We start from the raw sequence: 13860 nt of genomic DNA, 5'->3' as shown, positions 1-13860 counted from the left end.
CCTCAATGTTGGCGAGTTCACTACTGTAGCAGGTAGGGCATTCCACGGCCTCACTACTCTTTGCGTAAAGAACCTACCTCTGACCTCTGTCCTATATCTATTACCCCTCAGTTTAAAGTTATGTCCCCTCGTGCCAGCCATATCCATCCGCGGGAGAAGGCTCTCACTGTCCACCCTATCCAACCCCCTGATCATTTTGTATGCCTCTATTAAGTCTCCTCTTAACCTTCTTCTCTCCAACGAAAACAACCTCAAGTCCGTCAGCCTTTCCTCATAAGATTTTCCCTCCATACCAGGCAACATCCTGGTAAATCTCCTCTGCACCCGCTCCAAAGCCTCCACGTCCTTCCTATAATGTGGTGACCAGAACTGTACGCAATACTCCAAATGTGGCCGGACCAGGGTTCTGTACAGCTGCAACATGACCTCCCGACTCCGGAACTCAATCCCTCAAATTGGAGTTATGGGAGACTCTCAAAACAGAGTTTTCATTTGGAGAAAATATCAAGAGCTTTAAAATGCCGAGGGGCATAGATGATGCAATTATGTTATTTAGCTTGTGGGACGCAAGTATCAGATGGAAAAACCACATTGCTGGAAACATTTGTTGAATTTTCTCCAACTAGGTAGTGGATTTATGCAACTTATTTCTGGCCAGCGCAGATATTATTTTTGGCGAAGTGTTTGGTTTAAAATTTAAAGAAGTTTATGAAACATACAGACAGTTGAATAAATGTTTCAGAGTGTGATCATTTTAGTGTTGGGACTTCAGGGAATAGGGTGATCAAGTTGAAATTGGAGGACAACAGGGTTGGATTCACTTAGCACTTCTTGTGGTTGGAGAGTAATTTTATCTCTTGGAAGATTGTTTAGTAATATATTCTAATAAAGTTTTAAATTGTCCCACTAGTTCAGCTAGTAACTTTCCTTTCCTCTTACCCATCCCGACCCCAGTTTTGTTTCCAGAGAATATTGTGGCAAAAGCTCCACAGACTGTAACTACATGGAATGATATTGACATGGTTGTGTCAAACAAAAAGAAAAGACGCTGCAGGTCACAAGACCAGACTCCGAAAGTAAGAATATTATGGGGATTTTAAAAATAGATTGTTGAAATAATACTTGTGTTAGAGTGTGATAAAGAAATCTTTAGATTTACCATAAGTACTGGCATTTATTTTTGCATGTTGATCTATTCTTTTAAACTAAGAAATTCCATTGCTCTCTTCTCTCTCTCTCTTTCCCCCTCCCCCACCACCACCCCCCACACACACACACATGCCACCCCTTTCCTATTAGGGTTGTCTTAAACCCAATTAGAGAGCAGTGAATTCTGTATTGCTTGCCTCTTGTCATTAGTAAGAAGTCTTACAACACCAGGTTCAAGTCCAACAGGTTTGTTTCAAACAGTAGCTTTCGGAGCACTGCTCCTTCCTCGGGTGTGTTTTCACCGAAAGCATTAACCATTTCAGATTTTCATTGTTTGATGGGTGAATTTCATTTTTCTTCCCAAAACGTTTTTTGTGGAAGTTTTTTCATATGAACAAACAACGATGAACTCATTGGGTGTAAAGACTTGCTTAGAGAATCGCTGAACTTGATGGTTTGAAGGAGCTAAAGTAATGCACAATATATAGATAGATATTCACCTATGCAGTTGCCCAAGCTTTTTTTAACATTGTCAATTTAAACAATATGTTCAGGAGAATATGGATGTCAAATGTTCACGTTTTTGCATTGTGATAGAAGGACTCTGAACTCATGTTGAACATGATTATCTAATAGAGTGGGATATGTTGACAGTTTATAGTAGAATTGAAAGTGCCCAATTTCATGCCTCAGTACTTTTGAAATTGGAATGTCACCGGATATTTTTTAAAGTTATGGCACGTTGTATTAAATGACCAGTTGAGAAGCTGTAAATACGGTATAGTATGTAAAACCACCTCCAACCCCTCTTTTATTCACTCACTGTGAATTTATATTCCTACGCCATCACAGGAAACGAATGGTGCAAAATTAAGTCAGTCCTGTATTGGTAAGGAGGGCTGGTGCCATGATCGTGGGAACAAGGTTATGAAGGAGAGAACAACTGAGGTATTCCAGGCGTCTGAAGGATTGCCAGTTACTGCACAGACTGGTGATGGTGAGTGCAAATCATGCATTTTAAGATTCTAATTGTGAAATCCACTTATTTTAAATGTAGGGGGGAAACCTTTGCAATTTAACATTTTGTAATCAAATGTTATTGTATTTAAGGCCAAGGTGCCCTTATTACAATTGTGGCAATAGATAATGTAGCCTATTTAAATAGGAAATTGGAGAAAACAGTGTGGTCTTTGAGACTTTCTTTTGAAATATAGCTTTTTTAAACTCTTTAACACTTGAGGCCAACATCAGTTTTCCTCCAAACCATGGCAAATCATACTATAGTTTGCTCTGTGTGTGAGGATGCTGTTTTGGCTCTTCCGTCCCTCCACTGTTGTTACCTTTCCAGGCAACAGAAAAGAAGTGGAGAATCTTTCCGGGTCCTTTATGCGTAGATGGCGTAGGTGGGGTGCAAAGTAATTTATTTGGAATTAGCTAGCTCAGTCTCGAGCGAGGGATTATGTTTTTAAGAAACTGCTGACCTAGAATTAATATTTCAATTGTTTCCCTGCATTTTAGCTACTGATGCATTGTGTTGGTGGATTATGCTAATCCATTTTAACAGTTTCCACGTAGAAAGATATTTAAAACTTTAAACTACTGCCAATTTCACCAAAAATATTTAGGAGGGAATGGTAAAGGTGAACGATCCAACGGGCAAGAATGTAACTTTTTCAACTCGCTGCTGAATGAATATCAAAAGTCTGCAGTCACGAGGATCCTGAGCGGCGAATGCAGGCCAACGCCATATATTCTGTTTGGACCTCCGGGCACTGGAAAGACAGTCACTATCCTCGAAGCCATCTTGCAGGTATTTTATATATGGTTAGTAATAGCAATCGATTCATTTTACGATAACATGTGGTTATTCACATCCTCTGGTGATTTGCATTCTGTAAGTGTGGATGGATTTGTCCTCTGTATTTAAGGCAAACCAATGCTCTTCCAGAGGGGGACGCCAAAGCATTTGTATTTTTTTCTAATCACCATTCTTTGGTGTACTGCTATTTCCAATTTGTCCTCCATTGAATTCGGTACAAGGATGTGACTTTTGCTGCCTTTGCTCTTCCTGTGCAGAAGTGTCTGACCTAGGTTCAGCACCGTCTCCCATTCTACAGCTGACATTGGGAAGTCACTTTCACAGGAAGCACGGGTGCGATTCTGGGGGGGGGGGGGGGGGGTGTTGGTCTTGGTTGGAGGGTGGAGGCCTGAAGTGTTCTAGGTTGGGGGTCGCTCTGGGCCAGGTGGGTGACTGGCTTTGCATCTGTGAGGCCTTCAAGCCACCTTTAAATGTTGTGAAGACCCAGGACAGGGGCAACCATAGCTGCAGCCTGCCTGTCCTACTAAACACACCCAGGACAGAGCCCTACAGCGGCTTCTATCTTGAAATTTAATTTCACTCCCTTTGACTGTGAGCAGCCTCTAGCTTCACAGGTGAAGGCTGTTTCAGTGGTCAATGAGAGTAAGGAGCATTTTGTCTGACATGAACAACTCACTTGAGACAGGTCATCTGGGTGAAGGGACAGTGGATCCTCACCTGTGCAGGGCATCCTCGTTGACTGCTCTCTCCTCCGGCAACCCCGCGATTTCCAGGACCCGTTCCTCATAGGGTGTGAGGACTCGAATCTCTGGGACTCCGTCCCCATCCTGGCTCTACCATTTATTATGGGCTATCTTCTCCTGTGGGGACAAAGAGGTGCGAGTCTGGTGAATCAGACGGCGAGGTAGCCAATAATGTTGAAAATCTCAAGAGGGTGATTTTTGGCACTAAATGCCATTGAATACAGGCTGCGATCTAGCCAATGCGGCCATCGCGAAACACCCTGCCAAATGCACCCAAAAGCGGACTTTGAAATATTTCCATTGAATCGCTACCCATGTGCACAAGCTTGATGTCCTGCCACTCAATTAAACAAAGAATATGCTTCACTGTCATACGAGCCCCAATTTAATACTATTATTTCATCTGAATTGTTTAGGAATTAATTGATAATGTTCTAAGAAGTTTTTCTTGAATCAGATATGCTTGATGAGGTGAGAAAATCATAGATATGCCGAAGTTTTATTGGAAAAAAAAAGTACACTTGCAGAATAATCAATTGCAGTAACATTGGGCGGGATTCTCCCTACCCGGCGGGGGGTTCCGGCGTAATGGCGTGGCGGGAACCACTCCGGCGTCGGGCCACCCCAAAGGTGCAAGCCCGCACCTTGAGGGGCTAGGCCTGTGCCGGAGTGGTTTGCTCTCCACCGGCTGGCGTGGAAAGGCCTTTGGCGCCACGCCAGCCGGGACCGAAAGGTCTTCGCCGGGCGACGCGGATCAGCGCATGCGCGGGAGCGTCAGCGGCTGCTGACGTCATCCCCGAGCATGGGCAGGGGAGGGGGTCTCTTCCGCCTCTGCCATAGTGAAGACCATGGTGAAGGCGGAAGAAAAAGAGTGCCATCACAGCACAGGCCCGGCCGCGGATCGGTGGGCCCCGATCGCGGGCCAGGCCACCGTGGGGGCACTCCCCGGGGCCAGATCGCCCCCCCCCCCCCCCAAGGACCCCGGAGCCTGCCCCCGCCGCCTTGTCCCACCGTTCAAAAGGTGGTTTAATCCACGCTGGCGGGACAGGCATTCTAGCAGCGGTACTTCGGACCATCGTGGCCCGGAGAATCGGCGGGGGTGGGCCTGCCGACCGGCACGGAGCGATTCCCGCCCCCGCCGAATCTCTGGTGGCGGAGACTTCGGGACACGGCGGGGGCGGGATTCACGCTAGCCCCCGCCGATTCTCCGACCTGGCGTGGGGTCGGAGAACCCCGCCCCTGATCTCTAAACAAACCTTAATTTTGGACAGTGGGAAAGCAAATCTCAAAATGCCGTTTTAGAAAGAGTTGCTAATTGCTAATTGTTTTGTACATTTTTGAATTTTATTCCTTTGGTGCAGGGAGAGCTCAGTTTGCAAGTACTAAAAGCATTTTTGTTTCTGTTTAGATTCACTTTACTTTACCAGACAGTCGGATTTTGGCTTGTGCTCCATCCAACAGTGCGGCTGACCTACTGTGTTTACGTTTACATGACAGCAATTTTCTGAAGCACGGAGATATGGTACGAGTTAATGCCACTTGCAGACCCGGAGAGGTATGATATTTCTCTTTGGATAAAATCTTTAGGGAACATTTTGGCAGAACAGGAGAAACTGACCATACTTAAAACCGTTCCAGTTTGAATGAGACCAAACCATCCTTAAATTAAAGTGATGGTCTACAATTATGCTTAATACTTGTCAACAAAGATGCTCTCCCATCTGAGGATGGTTGCAACCCTTCATATCCTCCTGTTACAATTATACACCAACTCCCTTTGACCTCCCTTGATCTTTTTAATCAATGTACTCGCTCTGCCCCTCTATCGTCTCCCTATTTTGCGCAGTGCACACCACAAAAGTCCTTTCCATTAGTTTAGCATAGTCACTATGCACCCCCAATATCCTCCCCTCAAAATCATCCACACTCTTAAGCTGAGCCGCCTTCAGCAACCAACGTTCAACATTTTTCGAATTGTCACTTGTACACTAACCTTAAACACTTTTTCCACATTCCGAACCAGAGCCTTTGGGATTTAATTAGATTTTCCTGCAATTTTTTTTTTCTGTAGCAGCAATATTTGGTTGCTCGCCATTTTGCAGCAACGGTATTTGTGAAATTGAATCCTTAAATTGTAGTTGCAGCAAGCATTTCAGTATGGACCCAACCTGCCGGGAGCTTTTGATCATCTCCCAGATCAGTTGGAGGTAAAATAAAAATTGGAGGTTGAATTGAGGTGGTGTGTGCAGAATAATCACCATTATTAGAATGGCAATTCTCCAGGCAGAGCGGCAGTCGGCTTCTGGCCAGTCCCGCCGGCGTGAATTGGGCATGGTCCCACATGACGGGACCTACCGGCTGGTGCGGTCCTCGGGGGCGGGGGGCGCGGGCGCGGGGGATCCAGCCCCAGGGTGGCCTGGCCCGCGATCGGGGCCCACCGATCTGCGGGCGGGCCTGTGACGTGGGGGCACTTCTTCCTTCCGCGCCGGCCATGGCGGAGCCCTACAGTGGCCGGTGCGGAAGGAAGACACCCCCCTGTGCAGGTGCTAGAATACGCTGGCCGGTCTGCGCATGCGTGGAACCACGCCGGCGGTTCTGCGCATGTGCTAACTTGCGCCGGCCGGTGCGGTGCCAACCCCTCCAGTGCCAGCCTAGCCCCCGGAAGTGCGGAGGATTCCGCAACTTCCGGATGCCGTTTTTTACGCCGGCGTCGGGCCATCGCGGGGATTCGGAAGTATTCCGCCCCAGTTCTCTGAAAACTGAGAGGAGATTTTCAACTTGTGCAAGATAAGTGTTGTGTGGATTGATTGACCTGCAACGCCAGCATCACACTCCACCTGCAAGTTGAAAACCTTTCCCTTGATGTCAAGCCCTTGCCTGGACAATCAGTATGAAAGCATTTTTGTTGCAGAGGGAAATTTCTGGCTTGGGTCTTAGTTGGTGTTGGTGCGACTGTTCTTTTGAAATTGGGACCAGAGAGTCCCATTGTGTATTTAGTATATGTGTGTGGTTTTAAAAAGCTCATAAAATTCTTTCTGCTTCAGGAAATGATAAATGTATTCCAGTGAGCCCATCAGTTAGAACCTTGGGGCCCAATTAATAAAACATGGTTTCTTTTGATGGTGGGAGAGAATGAGTATTAACCTGTGGGCAGATAACGCTTTCAGAAGTGCATCTTTGTTTAAAAAAAACTAATATAAAATGAAAGTTTTTTCTGAACAAAGATACACTGAAGAGTGAGAAGGGGATTTATTTGATGCCATTTCCTCTAGTACCACAGATGGTAAATTCAATATCTCAGGTGGTTCTGAGGGTTTAACTACGAGGAAAACTGCAGGTTTGATCTCCGATTCGTAGTAAGTTTAGCAGTTTTCTGACAGTCAGCTGCTCACAGCAATTATGTCGATCGCCGGTGACAATGGGATTGGGCTTGGCGCGGCATCAGAGTTATCAGAGTTCTCTTCACACATGAAGAATTGCCACCCGAGTAAAGAATTGTTGCCGCCTTCTCGAACATCATGCTCCAGCAGGAGTCTCCATGTCTGACGAGATGGAGAGAAAAGTGCAAGAAAAAAAATTGCCACCTCAAAAACACTATTATCATTGCTTTAAAATATTACAAAATCTAGATGGGTGCACCCAGTTCATCGTTTGCTTGTTTGATGGCTCATATTTGAATAATTGTACTTGCGTATACTTTTCATTTTGACTTTGTGGATTTGAGCTTTTTAAAATATTAATTTTTCCTCGGTTTTACTTTTGCCCTATTCATTTTGCAATATGTTTCTACAGTTGAATGTTTGTATTTTTCCTTAAAAAACACTGTTTACTCATTCTAATACCGATTATTTTGAATAGCTATACTTCAAAATTAAGAGATCCACATTCGCATCCATAGCCCCAGCTCCGTCCAGCTTCAAAACAGCCCAACGCGCAAAATGCTGTGGCCAGAATAAAATAGCTTTTCCCAATGGTGATAAAGACCCAGAAAAGAGAACAGAGAAGGTTTCAATATTTTTCTGTCTTTTTAGGCACTGAGAAATACTAATGGCGTTTCACACTGGATTTTTCAGTGAAATTCACTGGATTAATTAATTGATTCTGCAGAACCCATGTTTTGTCATAAATTACATCACAAAAGCGATGTTATCAGAGCTGGCAATTGGCTTTCTGATTCTGCCCATTTTTATTTTCCTGCCAGTACATACCTGAAATTGTGCAACTGTACAGTAAAGATGGGGAAGATCTTTGGGATGCAGCTCGCTACAGGATCATAATCAGCACATGTAGTACAGCTGGATTATTCTACCAGATTGGATTAAGGTACAATGAAGCATGCATTATTAAATATTCTGTATTGGATTTCTAATATCGCGTACTTGCATAAAGTGTTTCAACGTGTTCTCTAAGGTGGCAGTTATATAACATTTTCAGACCAGTTAGGATTTTGCAGTTTTGGTAATGTGTGTTGTGAATACGAATTCTCATGTTTTGGCAACATTAAACTAGACTTCTTGTACATTATAGATATGTCCTGGTGAAACTGTAGGAAAACATTTGAAAACATGTATGAAAACTAGCGCTACAGTAATTTAACATTTTGCTAGAGAATAAAGTGCCTTTGTTTGGGCTGGTGCTTGGCCACTTGGCTTTGTCATAGAATTGTTACTGTGCATAAGGAGGTTGTTCAGCCCAACTTGCCTGCACCGGCCCTCCGAATGAGCATCATGGCTTTGTGTCATTCTGCTATCTTTTCCCCGCACCCCTGCATATTGTTTCTATTCAAATAATTATCTAATGCCATCTTGACTGCCTCGATTGTACCTGCCTCCACCATATTTCCAGGCAGTGCATTCCAGACCCGAACCACTTGGTATGTGGAAGAAGATTTTCTTCTTGTATCGCAATTGCTTCTTTTGCAAATCACTTTAAATCTGTGCCTTCTCATTCTTGATCCTTTTATGAGTGGGAACAGCTCCTACCTATCTGATCTGTCCAGCCCCCTCATGATTTTGAACACCTCTGTCAAATCTCCTCTCGGCCTTCTGCTCCCCAAGGAGAACAGTCCCAACCTCTCCAATCTATCCTCATAACTGAAGTTTCTCATCCCTGGCACCATTCTTGTAAACCTCTTTTGTGCACTCTCCAATGTATTCATATCCTTCCTAAAGTCTAGTGCCCAGAACTGTACACAGTACTCCAATTGAGGTCCAACTAGAGTCTTGTACAAGGTCAACACAACCTCCTTACTTGCGTACTCTTATGCTACCGTTAATAAAGACAAGAATACTCTATCCTTTTTAACTGCTTTCTACACCTGCCCTGCCATCTTCAATGACTTGCACATAAACCAGGTCTCTCTGCTCTTGTGCACCTTTTGTTGTACATCTTATTTTATATTGTCTCTCCATGTTCTTCCTACCAGAATGACTTGCATCACACTTGTCCACATTAAACTTCTTTCTGGCCATTCCACTAACTTGTCTAAGCCCTTTTGAAGTTCTGCACTGTCCTTCTCACCGATTAAAATGCTTCCAAAGTTTGTATCATCTGTAAACTTTGAAATTGTCCCCGGCACACCAAGATCTAGATCATTAATAAATTCAGAAAAGCAAGGGTCCCAATACCGACTCCTGGGGAACACCACAACAAACTTTTCTCCAACCGTAAACATATCCATTAACAATTACTCGCTGTTTCCTATTACTGAACTAATTGTATCCATATTTATTCCACAAGCTTTCTCACATGTTTGTTGTGTGGCACTCTATCGAATGCCTTTTGGATGTCCATGTGCACCACCTCAACAGCACGACCCTGATCAACCCTCTGTTAACGTCTTCAAAACACACCAGAAAGTTAGTTTAGCAAGATTTCACCTTAAGAAATCCATGCTGGTTCTTCCTAATCGACCCACGTTTGTCCATGTGGTTGTTAATTTTATCCCAAATAATTGCTTCTAGAAGCTTCCCTCCTCTGAGCTTAAACTGACTTGTCTGTAATTGCTGGGCTTATCCATGCAAACATTTTGAACAAGGGTGTAATGTTTGCAGTTCACTGGTAATTGAAAAGACAAATTGGTTGTCTGCACTTAGAAACTTGACTCCTTGTGAACCTTTTTTTTAAATAAAAAAGACTTGGCCATTGCTCATGTAATAATTTATTTCTGCAGTACTTTTTCTACTCCAGGTGGGTGCGCTTGCGTGCGTTCCTTCACCACCTCACATTTTGTCTCTCCACAACACATGACTCTACCGTTTCAGCCTCTACTCAGAGGCTGTCGTCCGTGCTCCTGCGATCTTCACTGATCTCCTCCCCCTGGTGTGCTGGTTTGTGATTTTCTCTTTTCTTGTTATTCCACGCATCCATTGCAGCATCCATATCTCGCCAGCATTCCGTCTTCCTGATGCTGCCCAAGTTCCCCACCATATAACGAGGCCGATCTCACAGCTGCCTTTTCGACTCTTCCTTTCTGTTTGGGCAATATCGTTCTATTACATAAACTGGATCTTTGATCTACTGATCTTCATACCTTCGTCTTTGTGTTTTTCTCCAGTTTTCCAGATATACTCTCACCATCGTCCCCTGCAAACATCATTCACCCATGTTACTTCCCAGCTTACTTGCTTAGTTAAAATAATCATGGAAATAAAGGGGCTCCACACTGATTCTTGATCTAGTTCAACTCTGGCTTCAAAACTCTGACTCTCCCCACATTGCTTCGTACTCTTGATGGGCACTCCTTTTGCATGTCCTTTAATAGTCATATGCACATCTCGGGGACCCCACAAATTCTAGCATGTCTTCAGATCTCTCCCTTAAGCACCCGGCCATAAACTGGATCGATGAATGGAATCTTCATGTTGCATTGGCCCTCCCAGTGTTTCTCCATTACTTGTTTCAGAATTAAAATGACATCGGTGGTGCCCTGAACTGATCTTAATGGATTTCCACTAATTTCCTTGATCTCTATCCATGATACTCTCCCATATCTTAAAGATATGTACAGTCAGAAGTCTTACAACAACCAGGTTAAAGTCCAACAGGTTTATATGGAATCCACTAGTTTTTGGAGAGCAGCTCCTTCATCATCGCCCCCGCCATGTTATTGAGAGGAATCAAATCGAGAAGGAAGTTCTATAAATTAGTGCCTGCGTGAAGTAGTAACGTAGATGCATTGCTGAATCCCAAGCTTATGTTGAAAATACCCAATATCTAGTACTGCACACAACGAAGCATGGAGCAGATCTTGGGACTGCATGCTACTAACCCTACTAGCATTGAGTGATGAAGAATCTGAAGCCAAAGGCATTGTAGCAGCCTCAGACATTTAAGAGCATTCTTTCAATGAAAGATGTCACAGATGGCTATCTCTGAAGATGTGTGATTGAGGAAAGTTATGAGAACCAGCGGAATGTACCAGAGCTACTAATGCCAGCTTTATAATGCCAAATAGCTCAAATGATCTGGGGAAGCTAGGTTCAGTTTAGAATCTTTATTTTGTTTCAAAAGATTGGTGACAAGAAAGAATTTCTCCTTCAAAATTAGAAACCTGTAATTATCCACTTTTTTTTTTCTCTAATCAAAGACCCGGACACTTTACTCACGTGTTTGTTGATGAAGCTGGTCAAGCCAGTGAACCTGAATGTCTCATTCCACTGCTGCTCTTATCTGAGGAGGATGGACAGGTACGACATGAGAATAGATAAACTAGATTTGATTTGGATTGTTTTGAGTAATTAGCATGTTCACCCTTGAGCTCATAATGTGAGTATTTCCTTAACCTAGCTACATCTCCACATGGGAATTGTGTTCTCGGGTGCTGCTGAAAAGATGTCTACTTTATGTAGAATGGGGATCATTTGCTCTGCCAGAAGCTCGAATACCTGGACTCCTAATGGGTGACACGGTAGCACAGTGGTTAGCACTGTTGCGTCACAGTGCCAGGGTACTAGGTTCGATTCCCGGCTTGGGTCACTGTCTGTGCGGAGTCTGCACGTTCTCTCTGTGCCTGCGTGGGTTTCCTCCCGGTGCTCCAGTTTCCTCCCACAAGTCTTGAAAGACGTGCTGTTAGGTGAATTGGACATTTTGAATTCTCGCTCAGTGTACCCGAACAGGGCGACTCGGAGATTTTCACAGTAACTTCATTGCAGTGTTGATGTAAGCCTACTTGTGACAATAAAGATTATTATTATTATAATGAGTGATTGCACAAACTAGAATTACAGACACACATATGAACGTATGAAATAGGAGCAAAAATAGGTCGCCTGGCCCCTCGAACCTGCTCTGCCATTCAGTCATGGCTGATCTGTTTGTTTCGAATTCCACATTCCCATCCCAATAACCTTAGATTCTTGTTAAGCAAGGGAATCAATCTACTTCCGCCTCAGAAATATTCATGACCCCACTTCCACCAAATTCTGAGGCACAGGGTTCCAAAGTCTCTCAACCTTCAGAAAAACCATCTCCTCATCTCTGTCCTAAAAAGGCAATCCCAATTTTAAAACAGTGCCAAATAGCTTGAGTTTGAAACTCACCCACGCTATGAAACATCCTTTCCATGCCCGCCTTGTCAAGACCATTCAGGATCGGATGTACAATCAAGTCACTGCTCACCCGTCCAAACTCCAGTGGAAACAAGTCCAGTCTGTCCAACCCATCCTCTTACGACAACTCACTCAATTCAGGTTTCAATCTAGTAAATCTCCTGTGAATCGGCTCCAATGCATTTGCCTCCTTCCTTAACTAAGAGACCAAAACGGCATGCAGTATTCAAAATGCGGTCTCACCGGGGCCCTGTACATAAGCATAATATCCTTACTTTTTTGTTCAATTCCTCTCATAATGAAGGATAGCAATCCATTAGTCATGTGCCTGCGTGATACCATTTTGTACCCTACGCACAAAAACACCTAAATCTTTCACTCCGAACCTTGGAATTTTGCAGCCATTTAAGTAATGCCCAGAAGGCATTTGATAAGGTGCCACAGCAAATGTTATTGCAAAAAATAAAAGCTCATGGTGTAGGGTGTAACATATTGGCATGGAGTGAAGATTGTCTAGCCAACAAGAAACCGAGTTTGCATAATTAGGTCTATTTCTGGTTGGCAGGATGTGATGCGTGGTGTGCCACAGAGAAGATCAGTGCTGGCTCTCAACTTTTTGCAATTTATATAAATGACTGGAATGAAGGGATAAATAAATCAGCTAGAATTGCTGATGATACAAATATATGTAGGAATGTAAATTGTGAAGAGGTCGTCAGGAGGTCACAAAGGGACTTGGGTTAAATGAGTGGGCAAAATTCTGGCAAATGGTGTATAATGTGAGCAAATGCGATATTGTCCATTTTATCAGGAAGAATAAAAAATAAGCCTATTATCTAAATGGTGAAAGATTGCAGAGATCTGAGACTGGGCGATTAGGGTGTCCTGGAGCATGAATCAGAGAAGGCCTGCTACCTGGATACAGCAAGTAATCAGGAATACTAATAGAATGTTATTGTTTATTGCAAGGAAATTATTACAAAAGTAATCTTCCGTTGTACAGGGCATTGGTGAGACCACATCTGGAGTAGTGTGTACGATTTTGGTCTCCTTATTTAAGGAAAGGTGTAATGCATTAGAAGCTGTTCAGAGAATGTTTACTAGATTAATACCAGGAATGGAAGGGTTGTATTACGAGAAAGGCTTAGAGAGTTTAGGTTTGTATCCACTATCGAATAAGATCTTGACATTCAAAGAGCACTTGGGTGAACTGCAACAATTGTTTATTCCTGTCTGTCGCACAAATATAACAGGAAAGATGGCCAAACGATGGCTTACAAGGGAAATTAGTAAAAGGAATTAGATCCTACAAAGAGGTATGTATATTGGCCAGGAAAAAAACCAGACATGAGGATTGGGAACAGTTTCAAATTCAGCAAGGGAAGGAGGACCAAAGGATTGATTAAGAAGAGGGAAATAGAGTATGAGAGTAAGGTTGCAGGGAACATAAACACTGACTAAAAATTTCTATAAGTATGCGAAGAGAAAAACATTGGTGAAGACAAATGTAGGTCCCTTATAGTCAGAAACACGGAAATTATAAAAGGGAACAAAGAAATGCTGATCAACTAAATACTTTGGTTCTGTCTTCACAATGGAG

General features: G+C 43.5%; 1 protein-coding gene across 2 annotated transcripts in view; it reads left to right on the top strand.

Moving 5' to 3' along the window:
• Nucleotides 1–13860, top strand: part of mov10l1 (Mov10 like RNA helicase 1) — a 108966-nt gene that overhangs the window by 63498 nt on the left and 31608 nt on the right. For both annotated transcript variants that reach the window (XM_072471440.1, XM_072471441.1), the window contains exons 15-20: nucleotides 955–1076; nucleotides 2002–2146; nucleotides 2775–2959; nucleotides 5120–5266; nucleotides 7913–8034; nucleotides 11300–11399. In XM_072471440.1, coding sequence (XP_072327541.1) covers nucleotides 955–1076; nucleotides 2002–2146; nucleotides 2775–2959; nucleotides 5120–5266; nucleotides 7913–8034; nucleotides 11300–11399 — 821 coding nt within the window. The remainder of the gene's footprint in view (nucleotides 1–954; nucleotides 1077–2001; nucleotides 2147–2774; nucleotides 2960–5119; nucleotides 5267–7912; nucleotides 8035–11299; nucleotides 11400–13860) is intronic.

This window comes from Scyliorhinus torazame, chromosome 13, assembly GCF_047496885.1.
Source record: "Scyliorhinus torazame isolate Kashiwa2021f chromosome 13, sScyTor2.1, whole genome shotgun sequence".
NCBI classification, from domain to species: domain Eukaryota; kingdom Metazoa; phylum Chordata; class Chondrichthyes; order Carcharhiniformes; family Scyliorhinidae; genus Scyliorhinus; species Scyliorhinus torazame.
The sequence above is the reverse complement of the archived record's forward strand: the minus strand, read 5'-3'. Positions and strand labels throughout refer to the sequence as shown.